The following is a 13,893-nucleotide window of genomic DNA, read 5'->3' on the forward strand; positions in this document are numbered from 1 at the left end:
GAATATCCTGAAAATAAAGGCTTGAAAAGGATGGAAATGCACTTCAATGGAAAGACCAACAAAAGGTAAAACCCAAGACTCTGATACGTTACAAGAAGCGGCTGTATTTGACTATAAAGGCATCTCCAATCAAGTGTCTCTACAATGTTTTATTTATATTTCAGTGTAAAAAGCTTAAACTATTAGAAAAAAAACAGTAACCCAAAATAATCTCTCTTAAAAAAAAAACAATCAAAACAATTCCCATTCACCTCAATTAAAATAGAAAGAGCAATTCAGTTTTTCTAAAATTTTCCCTCAAAACAAATATATCTATTCTCCAAGGCAGTTGGTCATGGCCAATTGACTTAGTTATGGCAATTTTTTAAATTTTTTATATTTCAATGTAGTTAGAAAACACACCTAAAATTGAAAACAAAACAGTACAGTTTAGGACCACTGCACTGGCCAATGATTAGTGTCTTGTTTTGAGCAGAAGGTAAAGATGAGAGTGTGAGTGGCACACAAAATACACACTTTCTCTAGGCCAAGTACATTGCAGAAAGAACAAGGATTCCCTCCATGGCACAGAACCACAGCACTCTCCTCTCTCACAGCACTCCGGGCAGTCGTCCATCACATTCCCTTTGCATGTCTCCTCTGACTTCTCCAAGTCTGTAGAATTGAAGTTTGTGTAGTCTCTCTATTTTGGCCAATGACAGAACAGTCCACTTCGGAGTGGTAGACGTTGCTTCAAGGCAGTATAAGCTCTTGCTGTTGTGCACCAGGCCTGCAGGGAGCAGTGTGTGCTGTGGATGAAAGCCCTCAACCACAGGGTCCATGAACAATCTGGTAGTGTCCTCCCACATTCTCAAGATGGGCCAAGACAACACAACATAGGCCTAGCTTTCAAGGGTTATCTAAAAGTTTTTATTTGAAGGCAGTATGAGGTTGAAGTTGTCCAGGTTAAAGAGGATTCGTACAAAAGCCAACCATCCACTCTGCCATTACAGTAACAAGAATGAATGATATGATCTTCCCTGATTACTGAATACCCCAGTAAAAACAATGGTCTGTCTGACGAAGGGAGTGAATAGGAGCAGGATTTCTATGGGACAGATACATGGGGGGAGAGATACAACTGTACATGACAAGGAGTAAGAGCAACAGCAGCCGTGATTATGTGCTCTGCAGTGGTTGTCATGAAATGAAGGAAAAGTTGGATACAAGAAGGGATGAGTGAGGAGAGCTGGTGTCATCGCAGCAGGTGATCTAGTCCTTTGTTTGGATGTTGTTGTTAAATCGGTTCCCTGGGTTAAGGTATAATTATGTGCAATTATGTAGGTGTGTGAGAAAGAGAAAGAAAAATCCCTGGGGTACACTGGAGGGGGTGATGGGGGAGAGGTCCACACAGGGCCATAACCTCCTCTATCCATTCTATCCCCCCCGTTACGCTAGCAGAACTATGTGGAGCCCCTCTTCTGTAGCTCCTCAATAAAGGCTGTGGAACAGGAGACAAGAAACAATCAATACAACATCTGACAAAATAAGTAGTGCCTTTGCTATTTTCCCCCTCATTGGATCAGTCTGTGTGTGAAACATGGTTGTGGCCCAAAACAAATATCTGCAGTCTCACCTCCGATTATCTCCTCCTTGACTTTTTGTAACTCCTTCCTCATCTCGTCAAGAATCTCCTGCAGGAAGCAATAAAAACATTCTATCATTTACAGTATTAGTATTGTATATGATTATCTTTACTAGTCTTGGCATTAGAGGTGCAGCAGAAAATAATATTTACCCGTTTAATCCTCTCAATATCGGTCTCTTCACCACCTCCAGCATCATTATTAGCACCTGCAGGCTTCACCCTGGATGAGGTGTGGCAATGGGGGGAAAGAAAGCGAGTGGGTAGGGGAGGCAGAGAGAGAAAGGGAGGGACTGATTAAGATTGAGCATAGTCTCATCACTGTGACAACCTACGCTGTCAATCCAACCCATCACCATAGCACCACCAAAGAGGCCTCAGGAAGCACCACACATACAAAGCCACATTCTGTGAAAAACACAGACAACCCAAGGATGGCTTTCAAAGTTTCAATGACATTTAACTGTTGACCACACCACCAAATGTCCAGAAATGACAGGCCAGACAAACAATATTCCATTCTATACTACATCAAGGGATAACAAATTCCAAGAATCCTTAAATAATATAAAGTAAACTTGGAAAAGCATCCCTCAACTGTTGAATAAGGAAAAGCCATCTACAGTGTATTCGGAAGTATTCAGGCCCCTTGACTTTTTCCACATTTTGTTACGTTACAACCTTATTCTAAAATGATTAAATAAATAAAAATCCTCAGCAATCTACACACAATACCCCATAATGACAAAGTGAAAACAGGGTTTTAGAACAGAAATATCTTATTTACATAAGTATTCAGACCCTTCGCTATGTGACTAAAAATTGAGCTCAGGTGCATCCTGTTTCCATTGATCATCCCTTGAGATGTTTCTTCAACTTGGAGTAAACCTGTGGTAAATTTAATTGATTGGACATGATTTGGAAAGGCACACACCTGTCTATATAAGGTCCCACAGTTGACAGTGCATGTCAGAGCAAAAACAAAGCCATGAGGTAGAAGGAATTTTCCGTAGAGCTCAGATTCAGGATTGTTTCGAGGCACAGATCTGGGGAAGGGTACCAAAACATTTCTGCAGCATTGAAGGTCCCCAAGAACACAGTGGCCTCCATCATTCTTCAATGGAATAAGTTTGGAACCACCATGACTCTTCTCAGAGCTGGACGCCAGGCCAAACAGGGGAGAAGGGCCTTGGTCAGGGATGTGCCCAAGAATCCGATGGTCACTGACAGAACTCCAGAGTTCCTCTGTGAACCTTCCAGAAGGAAAACCATCTCTGCAGCACTCCACCAATCAGGCCTTTACGGTAGACTGGCCAGACGGAAGCCACTCCTCGGTAAAAAGGCACATGACAGCCTGCATGGAGTTGCCAAAAGGCACCTAAAGGACTCTCAGACCATGAGAAACAAGATTATCTGGTCTGATGAAATCAAAATAGAATTCTTTGGTCTGAATGTCAAGCGTCACATCTGGAGGAAACCTGGCACAATCCCTACAGTGAAGCATGGTGGTGGCAGCATCATGCTGTGGGGATGATTTTCAGCAGCAGGGACTGGGAGACTAGTCAGGAGAACAAAAGATGAACAGAGCAAAGTACAGAGAGATCTTTGATGAAAACCTTCTCCAGAGTGCTCAGGACCTCAGAGGGGTGTGAAGGTGCACCTGCCAACAGGACAACGACCCAAAGCACACAGTCAAGACAACGCAGGAATGGCTTCGGGACAAGTCTCTGAATGTCCTTGAGTGGCCCAGCCTGAGCCCAGACTTGAACTCGATCGAACATCTCTGGAAAGAGCTGAAAATAGCTGTGAAGCAACGTTCCCAATCCAACCTCATAGAGCTTGAGAGGATCTGCAGAGATGAACGGGAGGAACTCCCCAAATACAGGTGTGCCAAGCTTGTAGTGTCATACCCAAGAATTGAGGCTGTAATCGCTGCCAAAATGCTTCAACAAAGAACTGGGTAAAGGGTCTGAATACTTTAAGTTTGGGGTCACTTAGAAATGTCCTTGTTTTTGAAAGAAAAGCACATTTTTTGTCCATTAAAATAACATCAAATTGATGTCAACAGTGAAGAGGCGACTCCGGGATGCTGGTCTTCTAGGCAGAGTTGCAAAGAAAAAGACAGATCTCAGATTGGCCAATAAAAAGATACATTTAAGATGGGCAAAAGAACAGACACTGGACAGAGGACCTCTAGAAGGCTAGCATCCCGGAGTCGCCTCTTCACTGTTGACGCTGAGACTGGTGTTTTGTGGGTACTACTTAATGAAGCTGCCAGTTGAGGACTTGTGAGGCATCTGTTTCTCAAACAAGACACTAATGTACTTGTCCTCTTGCTCAGTTGTGCACCGGGGCCTCCCACTACTCTTTCTATTCTGGTTAGAGCCAGTTTGCGCTGTTCTGTGAAGGGAGTAGTACACAGCGTTGTACAATTTATTGCATGGAATAGCCTTCATTTGTCAGAACAAAAATAGACTGATGAGTTTCAGAAGAAAGTTCTTTGTTTCTAGCCATTTCGAGCCTGTAATCGAACCCACAAATGCTGAAGCTCCAGATACTCAACTAGTCTAAAGGCGGACAGTTTTCAGCTGTGCTAACATAATTACAAAAGGGTTTTCTAATGATCAATTAGCCTTTTAAAATTATAAACTTGGATTAGCTAACACAACATGCCATTGGAACACCGGGTGTTATGGTTGCTGATAAATGGGCCTCTGTACGCCTATGTAGATATTTCATAAAAAACATTTTCTTTAAAGCCGTTTCCAGCTACAATAGTCATTTACAACATTAACAATGTCTACACTGAATTTACTGATCAATTGGATGTTATTTTAATGGACAAAAAAAAAGTGCTTTTCTTTAAAAAAACAAGGACATTTCTAAGTGACCCCAAACTTTTTAACGGTAGTGTATAATTGGTTATATAGTTATGTTTATGGTAGAGAACAATGTGTTTATTCAAATGGCTGTGGATCTATCAGGGTCAAGATTTGGATAATTGTACCTTTGTTATTCCTAATCGATATCAATGACCGTGCTGCTGTGTCTTCTACCGTACTTCCCATTCTCTTTGCTGATGATACCAATTTGATTTTATCACACAAGAATTTTGATTCACTAATTAATGAAGCCAACTCAAGCATGGTCAAATGTTCTGAATGGTTCCAGATCATTTGTTTATCTTTAAATGTAAAAAAATAAACATAACAAAATTCTAACTTTAATGTATTCACTAGTATGAATAAGAAATATTGTAAAAAAAAAACAATTATAATAATAATAAAGAGCCAGAATCTCAATTGGTGGGAATGAAATGGAAGTCACATCCACTAGATTCCTTGGAGTTCTAATTGATGAAAAGTTATCCTGGAAAGATCATATTACATTTTTTGGTAGCAAAGTGATGAAATCGGTTGGTATCATCAGAAAGATTAGTGGTTTGGGTAATCAGGCTTGCTTCCTAACTCTATACTATAGTTTAAATATACCCATATCTCATTTACTGTAATATTGTCTGGGCCAGTACACATGCCTCCTACCTACACACATTACTCAAGACTAGCTACCTCCTCTAATTACCTGGCTCCATCTGCACCTTTGTTTAAGAAACTCAATATCGTGTCTATTTACGACATTAATGTACGCCAATTGTGCACTTTCATCTACAAATACCTCCCAGACAGTTTACCTAAACCCTTCAGTGGATTCTTCCAGGTTAATTATCTATCAGATATAGAGGTAACATACTCTGAAATGCTTATCTTCACATTGCCAAAACAGAATCCCTCAATAACCTTAAGCAATAACTGGGCGTCAGCCTGATGAACCAAACTATTCAGTAATCTCCATATAGCCTAACTCTCATACAAAAATGTTTTGCGTGATTACTGATCAATTCATTTATAATTAGTAGGTTTTGTTATCCGTTTTAACAAACGTTTTTGTACTCATGTATTGGATATTGTTTTTTTGTGGTGTTGTTTTCATATAAGCCCTTGGGCTTCCAACCACACCTCCACACCGTTTTTAAAAAACATTTTTAAACAAATCTGTATTGTTGTCTATCACTTGTTTTCTTTGGTACAAATGAATAAATACGAATAAAAAAAAATATCAATTCACATATCAGAATGGAATCTTGCAGCTTTTTGAGCAGACATGATAAAAGCTGTCACAGAAGTCACAGCGTTCTGCAGTCCACTAGGTGGTGCTGTCAACAGAACAATGGCCCAGCACCACGCTCTGAAGCTGTGCCCCTGTTGACCTGACAGAGGGAAGGGAGGTGGGACGGTATGTTAGGGAGAGCAGCAAAGCGTCAGTCCTGTTGTCTTGTCAGGGGAGGGACTTTGTACCTGGGACCCTGGGACAAGGGAGAGGTGGAGTCCATGCTCTTGGAGATGGAGTGATTCCTGTTTGTGAGACACACACTCTGCTCTTAGAACGGGACACAATCAATTAATCAACACACACACCTCTTTGAATTCTGAGATTGACATGCGTCCACACAGGCTGCTCTTACTACAGACACGAAGAGAACATAGGAAGCTGAAACCTTACCTTGGCATAGTGGCTGATTTCTCCCAAGGTCTTCGTCCAAGAGTGTCTAAAAAGCAGAGAGGCATATTTTAAATCCAAACTGTATAAAAGTCTAATATTAAGCAAATTTGTCTTCCAGGTACAAACAAAACAGACTGGCACACTGGCACACAGACGGTTCTCACCACTTTGGCCTTGGGACTCTGAGTCATCCTGTAGGGAGAAAGGAAACATAGTTAGACCAGCCAAACTTTTGTGTTTTCTGACTACATGGACATCTTTCAAATCTGTATTCACAACATAGTTGGCCAATAAATTAACAAATACTTACATTATCTGCCATCTTAGCAGGTGGCTTAGCCCCACCGTCTGCCATTTTTTTCCTGAACAAGACAGACAGACATAAAAGGAGAGTAAGAGTGTGAGACAACACGTAAAGATTCACTAAGCTAGATCAGAGCCATAGAGGGGCATACACAGCGCTATAGACTGAGGCGTATGGATCTGTTCATTTATAGGAGTGCGTTCAGTACCACCTACCTCCGTGCCAGGATGGATGCCATCTCACCCATCAAGCCGCCTCCTCCACCACCACCACCACCGATGGAGGCACTGGTGCGGCTTTGATCAGGCTTGGCAGCCGGTGCTGCAGTAGCAGCAACAGCACCACTACCACTATCATCCTACAGAGGGCAGTAGAAGACACAGGAGATGTTAGAGTATCGACACAACAACACTTTTAGCTCTTGCTAGCACTGCAAAACAGAGGCTCGGCATTCAAAATGAATGACATTGAAGTCCAAATCAGAAATGAATGGTGGTTGCATAAATGTGGAGATAGTTTTGTATCTATCGTTATGCTAATTCTAATCCTGATTCCACTTTCTCCTTTCTCCCTCTCACCTTGGCCACTCTGCGGAGCTTGGCACCGGCTAAGGCTGCCGCCAGGCCCCCTGCACCCCCCCCTAGGCCCCCATCTCCTCCCGGGGAGGGCAGCGGTGGGGCGGGCGGGGGTCCTGATCCTGCGGCCGGGGGTCCTGGGGGAGGAGGTCCCGGGGGTGGAGGGGGCCCAGACGGAGGAGGGCCGGGGGGTGGAGGAGGGCCCTGAGGTGCTGGGGGAGCCAATGGTGCAGCGGGCACTAGAAATAAAAAAAAGTTAAGACAGTCAGTGTACTGCGTTCAGGGAATGGGTAAAACAAATAATGGTGTGTTCAAAAAGGCTAACTGTATTGCTTTCAGTGTGACCTCTGACCTGCTGCAGCTTGTCTCTCTCTCTCCAGTCTCTCCCACTCCTGCCTCTCCTGACGCTCTGTCTCCTGCTGCTCCAGCCTCTGCTGCTCCAGCCTACAGAGATAAAACTCATGGGGAATAACACTAAGAGACAAACAAACATACACTAAACACACCCAAACAGTCAACAGATAAAGAGGCACAAATAATATAACAATGTATCTGGTGAGGCGATGAATGGGAAGGCACTACATCCTCCCTGAAAAGGAGGTCTCAAGCCAGAGGTGACCTGGCAGAGAAATTACATTTTGGTTTTCATCTTTCCACACTAATGACATGGCAAGTGAACTGTCCCAGCAATTATTTAATTAAAGCAACAACCATTTTCAAACATCCTTGTGGGCACTGTCTAATTGTGACAAATGGCTCTGGAGCAGCGTTAGACTGAGGAGCATATCTGTTATTAAATTGTGCTGACTATGCGGCTATGCTGGGTTGGTGAAGGAGCTCCTGATTAGTCCAGCACTGAAATGAAAGTACACATTTGGCCAAGAAGCCCTAATCCGGGTCAATCCAGGTTCCCTACCCCAGCACATCTGTCACCCACAGGACCTGCAGCTGCCACACATACACACTTTAAAAGCACTCTTGGTTGACTGAAGGCTGGTGTAGACTTTACTGTGAAACATTTGCTTACGAGCCCTTCCCAATGATGCAGAGTTTAAAAATAAAATATTAACAAGAGGAATAAAATACACAAGAATGGAGCTACATACAGGGAGTACCAGTACCAAATAAAATGAGCAGAGCTATGAGGTACTTGAGGTAGATACTGTATGTACAAGCAGGGTAAAGTGACTAGGCATCAGGATATATAATAAGAGTAAAATAAAGAACAGAGTAGCAGCAGCAAATGAGTGTAAAAGTGTGTATGTGTGTGTGTGCTGTTTCGGTATGTGTGTGTGTAGTGTATGTGCGCATGTAGTGTATGACAGCTGATGTTAAGGTACTGTTTGCTGGACTGTGGCAGAGTGAACAGTCTATGGTTTGGGTGGATGGAGCCATTGGCAATTTTTTGGGCCTTCCTCTGACACTGCCTGATATAGAGGTCCTGGATGGCAGGGAGTTTGGCCCCAGTGATGTACTGGGCCGTACGCACTACCCTCTGTAATGCATTGTGGTCGGAGGCCGAACAGTTGCCATACCAGGCAGTGATGCAACCCGTCAGGATGCTCTTGATGGTGCAGCTGTAAAACCTTTTGAGGATCTGAGGACCCATGTTCAATCTTTTTAGTCTCCTGAGGGGGAATAGGTTTTGTTGTGCCCTCTTCATGACTGTCTTGGTGTGCTTGTTAGTGATGTGGAACTAGTGATGTGGAAGCCATGGAACTTGAAGCTCTCCACCTGCTCCACTACAGCCCCGTCGATGAGAATGGAACACATTCCCGGAACACATTCCAGTCTGTGCTAGCAAAACAGTCCTGTAGTTTAGCATCTGCTTCATCTGACCACTTTTTTTAATAGATCGAGTCACTGGTGCTTCCTGCTTTAAATGTTTTCTTTGTAAGCAGGAATCAGGAGGATATAATTATGGTCAGATTTGCTAAATGGAGGGCGAGGGAGAGCTTTATACGCGTCTCTGTGTGTGGAGTAAAGGTGGTCTAGATGGTTTTCCCCTCTGGTTGCACATTTAACATGTTGATAGAAATGAGGTAAAACTGATTTTAGTTTCCCTGCATTAATGTCCCCGGCCACTAGGAAGGAGCACCGCCTTTGGATGAGCGTTTTCTTGTTTGCTTATGGCAGAATACAGCTCATTGAGTGCGGTTTTAGTGCCAATCTCAGTCTGTGATGGTATGTAGACAGCTACAAAAAAAACAGATGAAAACTCTAGGTAGATAGTGTGGTCTACAACATATCATGAGATCCTCTACCTCAGGCGAGCAAAACCTTGAGACTTCCTTAGATATCGTGCACCAGCTATTGTTTACAAATTTGCATAGGCCCGCGCCCCGTGTCTTACCAGAGGCTGCTGTTCTGTCCTGCAGAGTGTATAACCTGCCAGCTGTATGTTCTTAATGTTGTCGTTCAACCACAACTCGGTTAAACATAAGATATTACAGTTTTTAATGTCCCATTGGTAGGATATACGTGCTTTCAGTTAGTCCCATTTATTTTACAGCGATTGAACGTTAGCTAGCAGAACGGAAGGCAAGGGCAGATTAGCCACTCGTCGCCTGATCCTCATAAAGCATCCGGATCTCTTTCCGTGAAACCTGTGTTTCCTTTTCCAGCGAATCACGGGGATCTGGGCCTGGTCGGGTGTCTGTAGAATATCCCGCGCGTCCGACTCATTGAAGAACTCCTTGCCCAATTACAGGTGAGTAATCCTAGCTCTGATGTCCAGAAGATCTTTTCGGTCATAAGAGACAGTTGCAGCAACATTATGTACGAAACAAGTTACAAACAACGCAAAAAAACTAAACAAAATAGCATGGTTGGTTAAGAGCCGATAAGATGGCAGCCCTCCCCTTCGGCGCCATCTTGAACAAGCGGTGATGCAGCCAGTCAAGATGCTCTCGATGGTGTAGCTGTAGAACTTTGAGGATCCGAGGGCCCATGCCAAATCTTTTCAGACTCCTGAGTGGGAAGAGGTGCTGCCATGCCCGCTATTCAACTGTGCGGGTGTGTGTGGACTATGCTAACCTGTTGGGGATAGGGGGCAGTATTTGCACGGCCGGATAAAAAACGTACCCGATTTAATCTGGTTACTACTCCTGCCTAGTAACTAGAATATGCATATAATTAGTAGATTTGGATAGAAAACACCAAAGTTTCTAAAACTGTTTTAATGGTGTCTGTGAGTATAACAGAACTCATATGGCAGTCAAAACCCTGAGACAAATCCTAACAGGAAGTGGAAATCTGATGTGTGGAATCACTTCAAGCCTTTGCCATTGAAACACACAGGGACTTATTAATCATTTAGCACTTCCTAAGGCTTCCACTAGATGTCAACAGTCTTTACAAAGTGGTTTGAGTCTTCTATGGTAGAAACTGACCCAAAGAGAGGCTTGGGAAGTTGGTCGCAGGGGGAGGGCCATTACTACTATGACGCGGGCGCCCATGGGAACCCTTTTGTTCCGAAACGTTTAGTAAGACAATGCAATCGTCCGCCTTGAATATTATTGAAGCTCTGGTTGAAAAAGGCCCTAAAGATTTATGTTATACAACGTTTGACATGTTTGAACGAACGTAAATATATATTTTTTGCACATTCGTGATGACAAGTCCCGCGCGCTTCAGTACATTATGAGTAGCCTTCGGAACGCGCTAACAAGAAGGAACTATTGGGACATAAATTATTAACTTTTTCAAACAAAACTACATTTGTTGTGGACCTGGGATTCCTGGAAGTGCCTTCCGATGAAGATAATCAAAGGGAATATTTACAATAGTATATTTGATTTTAGATGGTTCCAAGATGGCGCTAACATGTATCGCCTAGCCTATTTTTCTGAGCATACCACGTCGTTAATTGCAAAGTGTGATTTCCCAGTAAAGTTATTTTTAAATCTGGCAATGCGGTTGCATTCACGAGATGTTAATCTATAATTCTTTGAATGACAATATTAAATTTTAACAATGTTTTCGAATAGTAATGAGGGAAAATATTTTCTGAACGTCACGCGCCGATGTAAAATGCTGTTTTTATATATAAATATGAACTTTATCGAACAAAAAATGCATGTATTGTGTAACATGATGTCCTAGGAGTGTCATCTGATGAAGATTGTCAAAGGTTAGTGCTGCATTTAGCTGTGTTTTGGGTATTTGTGATGCATCTAGTTGCTTTGAAAATGGCAGTGTGATTTTTTTTGGCAGGGTACTCTCCTAACATAATCTAATGTTTTGCTTTTGCTGTAAAGCCTTTTTGAAATCGGACAACGTGGTTCGATTCAGGAGAGGTGTATCCATGTTTGAGAAATTGAAGTTATAGCATTTATGAGGTTTTGTATTTCGCGCGACGCGATTCCACTGGCTGTTGACTAGGGTAAGCGTCCCACGTTCCCAGACAGGTTAAGTCCTTAGTGATGTGGAGGTTCTCGACCCACACCACAACAGCCCCGTCGATGTGGATGGGGAAGTGCTCTCCCCTCTTTCTCCTGTAGTCCACAATCAGCTTGGAGGGGACTATGGTGTTGAATGCTGAGCTGTAGTCTATGAACAGCATTCTCGCAGTTATTTCCCCTCTTATCCAGGTGGGAGACGGCAGTGTGAAGTGCAACTGAGATTGATCATCTCTGGATCACACTTGAAGCAGTACACCAGTTGTTATTAATGAAAACACTCCATTGCCTTTCGACATCCCTGAAGCCACCATCTGATCCTGCCGCTGCATGGAGAAGCCACTGAGTACTACGTGCATAGCGTATTTTCAAGTCTCTCTGATAGGAGACTCTCGAACAAAGCTCATCCATCTCATTCTTGAGTGACTGGACATTTGCCAATAAAACAGAGGAGCACCGTTCGGTTTCTCTTCACCTCAATTTTATCAGGACTCTACCTCATCTCCAGTGTCTACGCCTACAGCGTTTTGGTAGCCCATGGAACAATTGTAATAGGGTCCGGTATGAACAGTAGAACAGCTGAGTTGAAGTCAAAGGTAATCGAGGTAAGTAACTGTCGATCTGATGCCCAGAAGTGCTTAGGCTATCATATGTGACAATACTATGAACTTTCTGTACAAAAAAAGTTATGATAAACACGATAAAAGTCACTATATAGCAAAGGAGTAGGAGCTCGTAAGATGCCGCCCCTTACCATCGGTACCATCTTGACAATCATATCTGTGACCATTACTACCACCATTTGATGGACAATCTTGCCAGCCTATCCCAGAGCCTCCCCAGTGTGTTATATATTGCCCATTAGACTAAATGAGATTAACAGGTAAAAGCTGGGCGTATCCTTGGCGAGTGTGGGGTCCACAGGGAGAGGAGTTGTTGGGAAAGGATAGATTCTGATGTCAAAGAGTTGACCTTCTTTCGCTTTACAGACTCGGACATCAAGAGGCTGGCTGAGGGCTAAGCAGCGTAAGGCTAATGCTGACAAATCCTTTGAGTCAGTGTACATGTGTGGTTATGTAAAACCAGGTCAGTGGGACTCTGGTCATACGAAGCTATTTTGTCATGATACTTGTATTGACCCTTAATTACAACTCAATCTGGAAGTAAAGGTGAGAGTACTGTACTCCCCCCCTCCCACCCCAGATATTCCACACTTGGTACCTCCGCTGCTGTTCCAGTTCCTCTGGGGAGGGTCCATTTGACACTGGGCGGGGGAGGGTAGCATAACCTGGAGATAGAGAGGGGAAAGAGAGTATAACTTAGGAAGAAAGCTGTGAGATGCAAGTCATGCTCATGTTTCTACACATGCATCTCTCGCAATTCTTTCTCAGACAGTGCTGTGCCTTTAGGTAATTGCAAAGCATGTTGAGGCTGCATGTATGATCCATTCTAATAGTACCTGCGTCTGACAGGGAATTGAGCACTTCCAGTGCGTGGGCGATTCCGTTGGCGAAGAGGGCAGCATCCTCCTTACTGCCAAAGTTGAGCCCCCACACCTGCCGCGTGTCCCGCCACTGGTGGAAGTTGGGCGTGGCCTCATTGTACTTCAGGCCTTTCACAATAGGACAGTTAATCACCACCTTAGAGAGAGAGAGAAGGGGGTCGGAGTCAAGACATGACACTCCCAACATTGGCATATCATGGATACCACTTCTTTATCAAAAAACAAGGTGATGCTCTGTATAGTTGAAATGAACAAACTGCAGATTTTAGATAAGAGAACCGTCTTTACTCATGTTGTATGGAAGGAACTACATTGGTTATGGCAATACTAGGCCTTAATACTGACACTCAGTGATAAAAATCCATACCGGTATGTAGATCCATTCCGGTATAGATGATATATCGCCCAGCTCTAATTGTTCGTGTTTAGGGTGCATCTCAGTCTAATCTTCCCTAATTGAAAGCTTTTTCCATATTGCACTCAGCCTGTGCTTTCAGCTCAAGGAGAGGAAGCCAGTTTGGACAAGAGAAATGCACCCTAGGTTTATATCCGTCCAGCAGGTGGCACCAGCCTGGTGATTCAATACAAGCCATGGTGCTCTGGGTTTGAGTGACTCAGTCTGAATGTGCTGATGCATCGTTTCTGTTTTACAACCCCTGAATTCCACAGAGCGGAGGAGCGAGCGCCTTAACTCCCCGCGCCAAAAGAGTCAGGGAGAGAGAGAGACGCAGACACAGAGATACTCAGAAAGAGAGAGAGCAAGAGAACAAAGGGGAGGGAGGGAGGGGAGAGACGCAAACAGAGGCAACAGAGATGAGAGATCGGGAAGGCATCCTTAAATTGTCACAGGAAGTGGTTGAGCTGGCCAACCACCTCTCAGGAAACATACGTCTATGGGGAACAGTCAGGCGACTGGATGTTTAATG

At 43.6% G+C, this 13,893-nt stretch overlaps 1 protein-coding gene across 2 annotated transcripts in view; it reads right to left on the reverse strand.

Annotated features, from left to right (window-relative positions):
- Positions 1-86: 86 nt before the first annotated feature.
- Positions 87-13,893, reverse strand: part of LOC115163521 (vasodilator-stimulated phosphoprotein) — a 40,841-nt gene continuing 27,034 nt past the window's right edge. Inside the window, exons 3-14 of one of the 2 annotated variants that reach the window (XM_029715501.1) lie at positions 12,923-13,103; positions 12,685-12,751; positions 7,416-7,507; positions 7,067-7,302; positions 6,704-6,846; positions 6,495-6,546; positions 6,349-6,376; positions 6,185-6,230; positions 5,980-6,036; positions 1,778-1,847; positions 1,616-1,673; positions 87-1,480 (exon numbers count right to left, since the gene is read on the reverse strand). In XM_029715501.1, coding sequence (XP_029571361.1) covers positions 1,443-1,480; positions 1,616-1,673; positions 1,778-1,847; positions 5,980-6,036; positions 6,185-6,230; positions 6,349-6,376; positions 6,495-6,546; positions 6,704-6,846; positions 7,067-7,302; positions 7,416-7,507; positions 12,685-12,751; positions 12,923-13,103 — 1,068 coding nt within the window. In that variant the 3' untranslated portion in view covers positions 87-1,442. The remainder of the gene's footprint in view (positions 1,481-1,615; positions 1,674-1,777; positions 1,848-5,979; positions 6,037-6,184; positions 6,231-6,348; positions 6,377-6,494; positions 6,547-6,703; positions 6,847-7,066; positions 7,303-7,415; positions 7,508-12,684; positions 12,752-12,922; positions 13,104-13,893) is intronic. The other variant, XM_029715502.1, reaches the window with a different exon arrangement.

Source organism: Salmo trutta, chromosome 26 (assembly GCF_901001165.1).
Source record: "Salmo trutta chromosome 26, fSalTru1.1, whole genome shotgun sequence".
NCBI lineage: Eukaryota > Metazoa > Chordata > Actinopteri > Salmoniformes > Salmonidae > Salmo > Salmo trutta.